Genomic DNA, 13,447 nt, shown 5'->3' on the forward strand with positions numbered 1-13,447 from the left:
ATTGGAATAAACACAGAAAGCAGTAAATAACATTTCTTAAAAAATTCAGCTATTCATAAATCATATTCCTCCACAAACAAAGCTGCAAATGTCATGAAATTCTCACTGCACAACTTTGATCAGTCTGCTTAATCAAGATCAAAATCATCATCATCTTCATCTTGTTGGATCTTCTGCCCAAAACCTCTAGGTCCATCTCTAGCTCTGGCTCTAACTTTCCCTTTCTTACTACCCTTCTTCTTCCTCTCAGCTTCTTCTTTCTTATACTTCTCTCCCTCCCTCTTCTGCACGAAGTCCGTCACAGCTATGTAGATAACCTGACAAATATCCCTCCAAAATCAGCCACCACCCACTTACCAAAATCACATCTTTTTAAGATAAGTAAGAAGCTTTACTTATTACCCCTACGGTGAGAATGGTTAAACCGATAAACGCGATGAGAAGGAGAACGGATATAATAGTCGAGACACCATCGTCGCTAGTCGAAACTATTGCTTGAGAACTCTCAGCTGGGGTTGCTTCTGCAAGCAGCAAATCATAGTTTGTGGCGGAGATTTTCCATCTTTTGGTGGTTTTGGGGGTGAATGCATCGGGTGGATTGAGATTACACCATCTTCGAGAGTGTGGAAGTGGAAGTGAAAGTGATGGAGAGCGGAGAGGAGAAAATGGCTTGTGGGCAGTGAACAAATAGAGAGGTTTAAGCTTGTAAACTAAGGAGAGAGAAAGAGGATAGAGAGGTGCGGCCATTACAGTTGGGGTGGAGAAGATGTGGATTGGGTATCCAGTCGCCCAATAGCTTCCGCTTTTTGGTAAATTGCACTTTAGCTATAAGGTTCTAAATGTTTACTATTTTGCCCCAAGAAACAATATCAATATTCATTTTTATTTTCATCCTAAACATAGTAAATTGGTGTAATATATTATATTTAATGTTTTGAGGCCTTAATATTATGAATTGATTCATTTTTTATCCTTATAGTGATAGTATCATTTAATTTAGCTGCCAAAATTATTATAATTCGATTAGTAACTTAAACGGAGCATTAGTTAGAATCAAACACTATGGTTGTCCAAAATATTATAGTAGCATTACTTTTGTTAGTTTCGAATTTGAAATATTTTATTAATTGATTTTTTTTTGACAAAAATTGACAGTGCTAAGGTTTCATTCGCGATATGAATAGCAATTAATTTTTAGATCAGACAACGGTATGCTCGTCCGCTTGTACCTAACCGTACCACATAATATATTTTGCACCTTAAAGAAAACCTACCACGATTTCCTTGAATCGTGATAGGATTTTTGAGAGCAGAAAAGGAGTAAAAAAAGCCAACAAGCAGGCAGAGCAGCCATTCACAAATCAGAAACAAAAAATATTCTCATTTGAATAGAACGAAGTTATGTTTTGTACAAGTATTTTGGTGTGTGGTGAAACTATATTTATTAGTGTATAATGATGATCAGCTGGGCTTAAGGGGGTTGATGGAATGGATCTACCCAACACTCATCTTCTCTCACAGCATTCCCCCACCTATTTTTGAACTTATTTAGCTCGATATACGATGCTATTCTCACCTGCAAAACACCACCATGATTCAAAACTCGAAACGCAAAATACTTGCAACTCAAAATCCCTTATGTATGTGTAGGTATGAAAGAGTGAAGAAAACTTACAGAAGTTCTACCATCAAATCCATCCACTGTGGTTGTCATGGAAGCTAGCCGATCAATTTCAGCATTCGTCTGCACGCCCAAACACACAGGAAATAAAAAGCAAAGTTGGAACAGTATTTTGAGAGAATGAAAGCATGCATCTTGAAATTCTGTTCTCTTGATCATTGGATTCAGCTGGTCAAAAACTTTTCAAGTTTCGACTAGATACAGATAAATGTTTTGGACGGTAGAACGAAGAAATGAAGACTACCTTTCCATCTCCTGAACCTCCAAGGGAAGGAACACCCGAGTGGATTAAATACTCAGAGTCGACAACACCAATATTTTCGGTTCTATTTCCCTGCCAGAAACGTAAATAGTTTCAGCAAGAACATGAATTCCATAGCACTAACTCGAAGAAATTGCAAACCTGTGCACAGTACCCCAGCAAAAAATCCAAGCCCCATGCATGAACAAGGTCATTCTGTTAAACAAATATATGAGCAAGAATCATTCCACTTGATCCTAGGCCAAGGATATGGATATCCTATGCACAAACCTTAAAAGCAAGGAATTAATATTTACATGTATATGTACATTTCCAAACCTGAATCATGTGCCAAGCACAACGCCACGATTCTCTTGAGAACACAGGAGCCATCATCTCCACGAACCTGTGTTAACGTACAAAAATATATTGTTGTTTTTTGTTTAGCTAATTCAGAGTATATAATACATCCAAGAAAAAGCTATTTACTCTAGCCTAGTCTGCCCATTTTATATATGGAGTGATGAGTTAATTTACCCCGTGCACGGAGGGTCCATACTGTTCTCAAAACACTTATGTCCTGGGCCATGTAAATTAACAGCCCTCCTGTCAAAAGTAAACATACAGAGCAACACATCAGAATAAGAAATTTAACAGAATCATGTCATTAATAATTATAAAATTTTGTCATCAGCAATCAAGTTTTTGCTGCTCATATAGGGTATATTCTCAAGTCCAACAGTACATACCGGTGTAATGTAGAATTCATTTTTCTTGCTGTAAGTGTGTAATGGACCTCGGATTTGTCAGCATCAATTGCAGGCTGCGATATTAGAAGTCCCTCTTCTTTAATAATTGACAGATATCTGCCCCAAGACAAAATAAATCCATTAAAAATACGTGTTTCGAAACTCTAATACTACTAGTGATTGCTAATAATTAAGCAAGATAGGCCTGTATATAACGAATTAACAATCATTGTCGTCTTTGTTAGCCTTATGGATGAATGTGGTCCATCACATCACTACAGCCAATCATGTGCACGCACTCGTGTATATATATATATATATATTAGGTGGATTTACCTTCCAACGTGAAAATGTTCGACACCAAGATCTTCATCCCACAGGAAAATATAGTCGTATGCTGCCACAATATCAGGATGTAAGAACCGCTTGGCAAACCACCTAAGTGAAAATACAAAATTGGAAGAAAATTTCCAAATTTCTGTTAGTACATGCGCATGTCAAAACAGAACTCCGAGTGTGAACTACTCGTACCACTTAGTTTGGTTTACAGCAGAAACATGTACGGCACCACTACTCCATTCTAGATCTTTCCATCCATCCACATTGCCATCATAATGAAAAAGCATGATGGCAAAATCAGTGAGCTGGAACTGAATCATATGAACCAAATGTTCATGGCTTGAGGAAAAGATTTATAAGCAGCTGAAACGAGGGTGCGTCAACCTTCATTACCTTCTTTACAATTTTATTTACATTTTTCTTTTGCTTTATCCCAACTGCAATAGCCAGTAAGTTCATTGGCGACTTCGACTTCTAATATGAGAGCAGAAGCAGAAACAAGGCCTTGATCAGATAAATGAAATGAACCACAGTTTTTATTGAAACAAGAAAAAGATTTGTAACAATGCTAAGCTGAAATCTTCAGAAATATGATCTGAATAGATGTATATGATTATCTCCTATAGCATATGTATATGCAATTATGTATGATTATCTATTTGTTCACAGAACTATCTGAAAATCGAAGAATGAATGCAATACGAAAACATCGATACCTTCTTCTTAGGAGGGCCCCAAAGTGGCCTCATCTCCAGATCAGAAGTTCTTGTGACGATACCTCTTGGTAGTGTCTCAGTTCCATCAGGAATGCACTCTTTCTAGATCAAAAAGTAGAACAAATTGAGCAATAAGTACACCCACAATCTTACAAGTTATTATGCAAATTATTGTTTAAATTCCCCACAAACCTCACAAATCTTGGATTTTGTCACCTTTATTGGATGCTGACTGCATCCCAACAAACTCTGCACGCACAAGACAGAAAAAGTTATTTTGCCAAGAATAAAATCTCACACATTAACTGAACAAAATTAAATCACTAAGCATGAAGGCTATATATCCACCTCTTTATAATCAGTAAGTAACAGAGCACTCCCTATGAAGAAAACCGTTGAAAGAAAAATTAGTGATGGAACCCAGCTGCATACAAAGGATTGCTTCCTTTTGGGTTCAATCGTTTTATGAGTTGCCATCTGAAACCATGAATGAAAATTACACATGTGAAATACAAACACACACAAAAACATGGGAAAAAGTTACAATTACAGCATGAGTGTTAACTTGAAGAGTTATGTATGACCACGCATAATAAAGGATGATAGCTTAATTTGAAGAATCGAACACAACTTACATCATAAATAAATTGGTAATAAAGGAAAAAGCAGCAGAATGAATACTACGTATAATTTGAGGGGAGGTGAATGGTGATATATCCATGAAAAGATGTGTTGTGAAAAATAAGTAAAGGGGAAGGTCAACGGAGGGAATTGGTGGAGTTTTACTTGAAAATGTGGAAAGGGGACACGTTAGTTTGTAGCAAAAAAACGTTTTTTGAAATACTGTAGTAGCTAACTAGTAACTACTAGGGGCGGCTAAAACCATCAAAGTGATAAGTTAAGGGCTTAATAATTTATTGCTAATTAAGTCTAGTTTGAAAAAGGAACTAATATAAACTGATTTTGTTTGATATAATTTGATTAATAAATGCCTTGCTCAACTCAAGATCCAAAAACAATTAAGCAATCATTTGTTCAGCATCCAGCATGGATAATGAAACACGTCTCCATTCTCCACTTTCCCATAATCTATAGTATTAACATCACAAATTACTACTTATGTCACCCCACCATTACACAAATCTATAGTAGTACGTACACCTCAAAATTCGTACCATAAATTCAGATTCAAATATCGTGGTAATATTTAGGGAATTAGCAATGGGGCGCCTTAAGGCGCGCCCTATAGCGCGCCACGTCAACAGTTTTATCCTCCTACCTCCCCACCTGCAGTGGGGCGCCCTAAGGCGCGCCCTATGGCGCGCCACGTCATCATTTTTTTAATATTTACAAAATCTATACGAATTTAAAAAAAAATTACATTAAAATACGAATTTCAAAAACTGAATTTCATTTAATAAAAATTAATACATTACAATGCGAATTAAAAAAAAACGCAAACTCAGCGACGGCGGTTATGCGCCCACACTTCTTCAATATGTTCGATGTAGAGAGATAGTCGATATATTCGTATGCACAACTGAATGAGAAACAAGATTTAAATATAAAATCAAAACCGCGTGCCATCGTCCGCGACCTCCACAATGGGGCGGACGATGGCGCGGACGATGACCATCGTCCGCGGCCATCGGCCGCGACAGCCGCAATGGGGCGGCAGATGGTCATCGTCCGCGCTATCCTCCGCGACCGAAGTATAGGGCGCGACTATCGTCCGCGCCCTATGGCACGCACCCGCAATGGGTGCGGACGATGCGCCCCATCGGGCGTGCCATCGTCCGCCCATTGCGGATGCTCTTATAATTTTTATTGGCACCTAATTGTTTTATTACCCACTCAAAATTATGTGAATTCAAAAGGTTATACCAGAAGGGGTATGACATATTACAGTCGTATCCTTAAATATTATACTACTACTAATAAGGTCATGTTTGGTTGACAGGAAAGTAAAGTTGGCAAGAAAAATGATTCATAGGAAAATGAATCCCATGAATATGATTCCTAATAACTTTACTTTCATGTGTTTGGAAATATTAAAATTTTAAATTTTAAATTTGATTTAAATATCAAACTAAAAATATACTAATTATTCTTTTATTTTTAAAAAAGAATAATAATATACAAATTTTAATAAATTATTAATTACAAATAATAATAATTATATTATTATATTTATTATTATGATGTATAGTTTAAATATGGATTATTTATCATAATATATAATAATCATAATAAATATGATGATTATTATTATTTTTATATTTAAAAATATTATAATTGAATAAATTTTATAATTCAAAAGTTCCCTACAACTTTATTGATTAATTATTAATTTATAAAACAATAATAATAATAATTTTTATTATTATATGATTTATATTATATAATCATATTTTAATTTTTTAATAAATTATTAATTATAATAGTAATAACAATTATATATAAAAATTATAATAATATAGTTATAATTATGATAATTTTAATTATAGTTATTTATTATACTGAATGAGAATGATTTATAATTTTAAATTATTTTAAAAATATTGTAATTAATAATATAATAATAATAATAATAATAATAATAATAATAACTATACTATATTGCATTAAATAGGTAAGAATCCTAAAATTGGGAAAAAGAATACCTAAGAAAAGTTAGGATTTAGAATCCTCGGAAGTTGTACTAACTTTCTTTATTCTCGGATTCTGATTACTTTCCCAGTTTGATTAAAAAACCAAAACAAACACAGAAATTTAAAATTTAAGGAATCAGATTACGTTTCAAGACAGAATCCCGACAACCAGTGGCGGATCCACGTTGGAACAAAGGGGTACGAGTGTACCCCCAAATTAACTTGGTGTAGTTAGTTCAGTGGTATCATTCTCCGTCTTTTACAGTGGAGACCTGAGTTCGATACTCCTTGCCGCAACGCCTCTTTCATTTTTTTAAGCTTTACTTTTTGCTATTTTTGCTGCTTTACTTTTTGCTTTCTAAGATTTTCTGTTTACCAATCACATGTAATTTTTATACTCCATATTTTATCATTTTATCTTTTTTAAATATTCTATTTCGTTTAAAACCAACATAATTATATACTCCTACATATTTTTTTTGTTTCCAAAAAACTGGACGCATTTTTATATCCTTATTATTTTAGTTTTTTAATATTTTAATAGACTTTAATTCGCTTCTAATGCATTTTATTCATCATAATATAACTTCTCTTCCCGATTTTCTTCTAATATAAATTTATATGATATTTTTAATAATAAAAATAAAATTATACATTTTGAGTGAGAAAACAAATTAAATTAAATAAAAAACAATTGGTCAGATTTTGATGCTTCGAATGATTATAGTTATATATCGCACCCCGAACAAAAATTCTTGGATCCGCCACTGCCGACAACCAAACATGGCCTAAGAGTTAAACAAAATTAAAATATGAGGGCAAAATTGTAAACTAACGAAAATGATCTTCTGCAAAATAAAAAAGTTCGCATCTCATAGTTTTCTCGTCCCGCCAACAAATGCATATAAATTTGATTTTGCCCCGCCATCGCATTTACCCGAGTGTTCTCTCTCTGCCGAGGCCATCGCATTTTCTCTGAGCTCTCTCTCTCCAAACACACGCAGTTGTACGCCTACGGATTTCTGCAGATTATTCTGGTAATTGCATGTCTAATTTTATTTGAAGCATTGATTGAGATTTGTTTCTCGTCCAACTGATTGGTGCTTAAATCTCAGCTACGGCGATCGCATGTGCTCAGAGAGCTCTCTCTCTATCTCACACAAACAGCACAACACACGCGCACACTACTGCTATTAATGTTGTGAATTTCACGTCTAATTTGTTTTTTTTTTAAAGTTAGTTTCTGCATCTATAATCGTATTGATGCTATGAATTCGCGGATTCTGATTGAGCAAAATTTGCGCCATTCCTTTATGTTCATATATCAATCTGTGTAGTAGGTGTATTTGTAGGACATTTACTTTGAGTGATATAGGATGAATCAGTAAAAATAATCTAGCTAATTCATCGATTACTTTGATGGAATGATTATTTTATTAATCTACCATATCACTCTTCCTCTTTCATCCACCGTCATTGGCCAATAGACCTTTTGTTTCGTAACTTTCCAGTTTTGTGTTTGTTATTACGTTGCGAGTACTCTCACTGTTACGAATCACTGGATCATCTTTCATTTATCTGTGAGTTTCTCCAGAGCCTTATTGTTTTTTTGAGTTGGAAAGAAATTAGAAAAGGATAGCAAAGTTTTTTTTCCTGTCCGTGAGAAACTGTAATTCCTTCCTTCAGGTATTTCTCCATGAAAATGTGAACCGGAATTGTTACTACTTTCATAATAGACCTGTCAAAATGTTCATTTCCGTATGCAATCCTAAAATACTCAAAATGATTAAGGTGAAAGGATGCTCAAGTAGTTTGGTTATTAGCTGCCTTCTGCCTTACACTTGCTTGTCAGTGTCTTCTCAAAGATGATTCGGTTATAGTTATTTCTTTCTGCAGCTCTATAAGCTCTTTCTTTTTGAAGATGGAAACTGAAGGCACTGGTGGAATGGCAAAACGAATGAAGAGTTCTGTATGTCTCCCCCCCCCCTTCTATGAATAAGCATTAAGATGGCGACAAGAGAGATTAAAAGTTTTCTATTTCCTTATAACTGAGACACTGATCATTAGCAGGTTGGAGAAAAGGAGTTAGCCCTGCAAGATGGATCTACGGTAGAGGTTTCAGCTGAAGATAATGTCGTAACTTCGAATTCCGAACTGGTGGAGATGGAGATCTCTCACATCCTTGAAAAGATCAATAACTTCACTCAGATGGTAAACAACTTCAGCACTCATTGATTTGTAATAAATCTGGAAGGGGGAATTTGTGACTTTCAACACCGCATTTTTTTCAAAGAATCCAATCACCTTATTTGAATACATTATTATTTCCATATGATGCATCATTTCTTCGAATAATATGTTTGAACATGGGCGACCTATTTTCATTATTTGAAGGTGTCAGAGCTACTAGAATCAGGGAAGTCAATGCTGAAGGAACTGAGCAATGAGTTTGAAGAACGCATGATTTTGTGAGTGAATAGAAAGTAATTGTGGTCTGTAATTACTGGAAACGTGAGGCCACATACTTTAACTGCTAACATGTGACAGAATACACAAGGAGCAGATGGAAAAGTGGCAGGAGGAGATCAAGGAACTTCGAGCACTTGACACTGCAAATGAGGAAACGGATGCTCTGCTGCAAAATGCTATATATCTAATTCAGAACATTCATGGTGGCTCTGAAAGTTAGTAATCATGATAATCGAACAGAAGATCCCATTTCGTCAACATCGATTTGTAGCTTTTGGGATAATAGTAGTGGTATTAATATTACTGAAATCTTGTATCAGGTTCTAGTATATGATGTAGTGTTGTTGGTCAGATAAATCTTGGGATTAGAACTAAAGAATGAATATCATTACTCCACTTTCTTCTTTACAGTAAGAGATATAATCAGTTGCTACCATTAAAGATCTAGTGGTTCCAAGGTGCTTTACAAACATATCTTCTGTCATTTTACAGTTTATCATGACCACCATTACTATGCTTTATATTAATGAACATAGGGTGCATGAGTATTAAAAGTATGTAGGTAGGTTGCAGAGTTGTTGCTAATTAGTTTTAATTTTTCATAATTCTATGTTGCAGCATGGATGTTGATGTTTAGAATTTGATTTTGATGATGACACCAGTAGTTTTAGGCCGGCGGGATTGTAAGTATGAATAGATCAGCTTGTTTAATAAACATAACCTTATTATGAAATAATAGTAAAATCTATCCAAACAATGATAGTGAATTTGGCATGTCGAATATGAAAGTAGAATATAAGAATCATACAGAACCTCTAAATTCCAGAGAGAAGTATAAAAATGCTCTTCCATGAAAGTGAGTTCTACGCTGATTATCACCATTGAGACCAGGCCAGGGTAATAAATACACTTGAGATGAATTCAGACGGTTGATAGGTTTGACTAGAAATGAGTAAACAAAATCATATAGGTGCAGGTTTGCTTAGGATTCTGGCAATGATATTTGCTATTTCCTCGCTGCAATCCTCCTGCACATGATGCCCTGCCTGCCGACACGCAGGCCAATTCACTTAAGAGATGATGTAATATTAATGTAAAATTCACCTATATTAGTATTATTACCATGGGGACTTTGATTAGTTGATGGTTGGATTCTCTGCAGAAATCTTCCACACCCTCGAAGCTTAACCAGCGATCTCTTTCGCCCCAGCAAACGCATGTTCGGACCTTCCACGTCTCATCCCCAAGGATTTTTCTCATATCTTCTACATACCCCTGCAAAACAAACAAAATGCTCTTAATATTTGATGTTTCTGTTATCGTTGATTTGGTTCTGTATTTCACTTCTGTTCGCAGTCAACTTTAGAAGAGTTCATTCAGATATAACATTTGAGTGTCGATTCAAACAATCAAAGGATCCATTAAATTTCATTATCATGGACGTATACAGTTCTGATATGATAGATACACAAAATACAGGCAAAACATGCTCGCGTGTCACACAAACACAGCCAGTCACAGGAGTAACATTTAAAGAGGAATTTCATCTCAATGGTATAATGCTACCAAACCACAAGATCTCAAGTATAAATAACAAGAAACAGCAGGAAAAGTGCACCTTTAGCTCCTTTTTCATCGACCTGCTAATGGCATTCAGAGCAAATCCAGAAGAGCCAGATGTGAGGTATGGTCTTCTATAAACCATTGCAACTTCTTCCTTTATCTGATAAGGACCGCAACTTGTCAAGGCTTTATCACTAGCTCGCAGAGGATCCTGATTGATGAGGGATTTCATGATTAGTGCCATGAAATTAAAGGGCAGATCATATGTGTACGAAATAAAAAAAATTAAACTACTCTGCTCGAACTTCACACCTGAGAAAATATTTCTCCTAGCAAGAAGTTGCTGAATATTGCAAGCGTTGATGGCAAATTGGCGTGTTTCGCTGTCAGCTTCAGGATACAAACATAAAAATATTTAAGGAATCCATGTATAAGTTAAAATCGGCAGTTGTTTATTGTGTTGAAAGTGAAATAGGATTGCATGTTAGGATTTGGGATCGAGAATCAAGGGTTAAAATCCTAGGTAAAAAGTTCCACTTTCTGCAGATTCAGCTTGTTTTGGCATTTGAAAATGTATACTCAGATTTGAAGCATGAAATAAAAAACAGAAGAAAAGGAGAAGAGTATCTTAGTTGCCACAGAGTTTAAACATATCTTACTGGAGGATTTAGAAGGATGAGATTATTAAGCTTTTCCTGATGATCTTGAGCGTATTTAACCACAACTGGTGAAAAGTATCCCTAACCAAAACAAAAATGACACAAGGTTTCATCAAATTCACATCACTAAAGGTAAAAATTCATACCAAATATGAGATTAAATATACCTGGACAACAAGAGTAACCTTATCTTTTGAGAGTTCATTGATGAGAGAATCTAAGGAATCTACAAATTCTGAAAAGCCAGAATTCGTCATTTGAAATGGCATGTTAACATTTATAGCTTATGCAGTGAACTTTCATTTTTAAATGTTGAAGCTCGTGCCTTTCAACGTGTAGTCAAAGCCATATTTGGGTTGGGGTTTATCTGAGAATCCAAATCCTGCAAGATCAGAAGAACTTGAGAATTCTAGCTGGATCAAATTCAAATAGGTGTAGTGTAACTTTAGGATGACAAAACATTCCGAACCAGAAGCAAGCCAGTATAAGGAAGGCTGTTCAGTTACTTGCTTTTGCTTGTGCAAGAACAAATGTGCTGTTAGCATAACCATATATGTACTCATGTAAAACAATTAGAGATATAGGCTTACCTAGCCAATCAAAAGCAATAACATGATTATTCTTAGAGAGAATGGGTAGAACCTTGCGATACGAATATGCCTATGACAGAAAGTAAAAAATACTAGTATCAGATAGTTATGATTAGCTAAAGGGAACAAAATAAAGACAAAACTTGTAGTCTATAATAAAAGCTAGATCCAAATATCTTGGAGAAACTGAGAGGTTCAATGTGTGGGTTTAAGTAAAATGTGTCCCAGCAAACAAACCAGATAACCATCCAGCTAGTCTTCCTGTTCTTATCTATTTGGATGCAGATTAATGAGCTCCACGATTCTTCCAAAATGATAAATTAGGTCAAATTCATTTTTCCACAATGCAACAAGTCATATGTGTACAAAAGAATTTCTTCAAGAATCAAGATTGTCGATATGTAAATTTCCAATATTAGCTTAGACAGGTTTCATGCCATCAAGTATAAAAACATTAATAGCCTAACCTGTGATGGAAAACCATGAATTAAAATCACTGTCTGGTTAGCAGGATTTCCACTTTCAACGCAGAACCATCTATTGCACAAAATGAGCACGTTTCAATTGGAAATCCCTGCAAATATTCGACCCTCAATATCTGCATAATAGCATTGGTTGGGGACTTCATCATGATAATCAATCATGTAATCATATCCCTCACAACCACATGATTACTGTCTAATGAAGGCCTAAATAATCACCTGAACAGATCAGTAGAGGCCTGCGAAGAACCAGCCATAGCAAGTCCAAAAATCGGATCCTTGGCTTTCTCACCAGTGCCACCAACAAGGTGTGCTTTCACCTTAATATCCAAAAAATTGAGGAAACAACTGCTCATTTACGGGGCATTCGTCTTAAATAGTCTTGATTATGGATAATAGATTCTGGCTAGAAACCAATAAATCCTAATTGTGGTGGATGATGCACCATGTATCCGGATGTGCACAATCTTTTGGTTTCAAGGATTTTAAAGCTATACAAGTTCATACTCATAATTTGATACGAGATCAAAGAAAATAAGATGAAGAAAGTTACAATTTTTCCTTGCTTGAACCATTGATCAGCAGGGCTTGGTTCATCTGAATATTTCCCTGTTGAAAACCAAAAACCGCAAAATAAGAAGATTGTATGTGAGAACACAGTGGTTCTAATTTCCATCACTTACCCCCACTGAAGGAAAATCCATCTCCAATTGAAACTGGAGCATCCAACAAATAATCCTCCTGACACATGAAATTTCAAAAAAGGGAAATTGAGAATTCTCCAGTCCATTGTGTTAAATACTAGAGGTATACCTACCTCATCGGAATCGCTGGATGATCGGCATATGAGGGGCAGATTTCTCTTTCTAGGGATATTTTGAGGAGTAGAAATGAGAGGGTGACGTGTGGGCAATGATAGTGAAGCAGAGAAGAAACAAAGTGCCATTGAATTGGTAGGAAGCTCTGTATTGGTGACAGTTATGACCGTTGGTTTCTATTTCGTTTGTGAATGGAATTTCTATGGAGTTGGGATAGGGTTTTTTCTGGATTTCATTAATAGGGGATAGGCCAGGGTGTATCTGGTTCTCATTAAAATTAAATGCACAATGTGTTAATAGTATCGTATTTAGAGACTGAAAAAATTTGTCCATTTTTATTTGTTCCTCACATATCCCAATTGATGATTTAATTTTAGTACTGTACTATACTTGTATTGTTTCCCGCGTAATACTGATATCTACTGAAATCTCGCTTTGTCGCTTTGTACATTTTTTATTTGTTCAAAGTTTTGGTTGTTAGGGAATAGT

General features: G+C 35.3%; 3 protein-coding genes across 8 annotated transcripts; 1 reads left to right on the forward strand and 2 right to left on the reverse strand.

The window, feature by feature from the left end:
* Positions 1 to 7: 7 nt before the first annotated feature.
* Positions 8 to 4,493, reverse strand: LOC121743302. Of its 5 annotated transcripts, none has more exons than XM_042136563.1 (15): positions 4,362 to 4,493; positions 4,075 to 4,203; positions 3,919 to 3,975; positions 3,727 to 3,828; positions 3,404 to 3,484; positions 3,203 to 3,321; positions 3,008 to 3,109; positions 2,672 to 2,788; positions 2,460 to 2,528; positions 2,262 to 2,328; positions 2,085 to 2,138; positions 1,926 to 2,015; positions 1,676 to 1,744; positions 403 to 1,576; positions 8 to 317 (listed from the first exon to the last, which is right to left on the reverse strand). In XM_042136563.1, exons 2-14 carry the CDS (start codon positions 4,201 to 4,203, stop codon positions 1,472 to 1,474), a joined length of 1,161 nt encoding a protein of 386 aa, XP_041992497.1. In that variant the 5' UTR covers positions 4,362 to 4,493; the 3' UTR covers positions 8 to 317; positions 403 to 1,471. The 5 variants fall into 5 exon arrangements, with proteins under 5 accessions (XP_041992497.1, XP_041992499.1, XP_041992498.1 ...); XM_042136565.1 differs by lacking the exon at positions 4,362 to 4,493 and adding an exon at positions 4,292 to 4,318; XM_042136564.1 differs by lacking the exon at positions 4,362 to 4,493 and adding an exon at positions 4,277 to 4,301.
* Positions 4,494 to 7,328: 2,835 nt separating this feature from the next.
* Positions 7,329 to 9,268, forward strand: LOC121744174. Its single transcript, XM_042137621.1, has 5 exons — positions 7,329 to 7,414; positions 8,274 to 8,346; positions 8,448 to 8,588; positions 8,772 to 8,845; positions 8,925 to 9,268. The coding sequence occupies exons 2-5, from the start codon at positions 8,299 to 8,301 to the stop codon at positions 9,064 to 9,066; spliced, it is 405 nt and encodes a 134-aa protein (XP_041993555.1). The 5' UTR covers positions 7,329 to 7,414; positions 8,274 to 8,298; the 3' UTR covers positions 9,067 to 9,268.
* Positions 9,269 to 9,552: 284 nt separating this feature from the next.
* Positions 9,553 to 13,229, reverse strand: LOC121745613 (cis-3-alkyl-4-alkyloxetan-2-one decarboxylase-like). 2 transcript variants are annotated; one of them, XM_042139586.1, is made up of 13 exons: positions 12,958 to 13,229; positions 12,824 to 12,881; positions 12,694 to 12,749; positions 12,360 to 12,460; positions 12,126 to 12,195; positions 11,659 to 11,728; positions 11,394 to 11,450; positions 11,236 to 11,303; positions 11,069 to 11,149; positions 10,766 to 10,799; positions 10,465 to 10,556; positions 9,969 to 10,121; positions 9,553 to 9,892 (listed from the first exon to the last, which is right to left on the reverse strand). In XM_042139586.1, exons 1-13 carry the CDS (start codon positions 13,084 to 13,086, stop codon positions 9,809 to 9,811), a joined length of 1,053 nt encoding a protein of 350 aa, XP_041995520.1. In that variant the 5' UTR covers positions 13,087 to 13,229; the 3' UTR covers positions 9,553 to 9,808. The 2 variants fall into 2 exon arrangements, with proteins under 2 accessions (XP_041995520.1, XP_041995519.1); XM_042139585.1 differs by having other exon boundaries at positions 10,465 to 10,620; positions 10,722 to 10,799.
* Positions 13,230 to 13,447: the final 218 nt, after the last annotated feature.

Source organism: Salvia splendens, chromosome 8 (genome assembly GCF_004379255.2).
Source record: "Salvia splendens isolate huo1 chromosome 8, SspV2, whole genome shotgun sequence".
NCBI classification, from domain to species: Eukaryota; Viridiplantae; Streptophyta; class Magnoliopsida; order Lamiales; family Lamiaceae; genus Salvia; species Salvia splendens.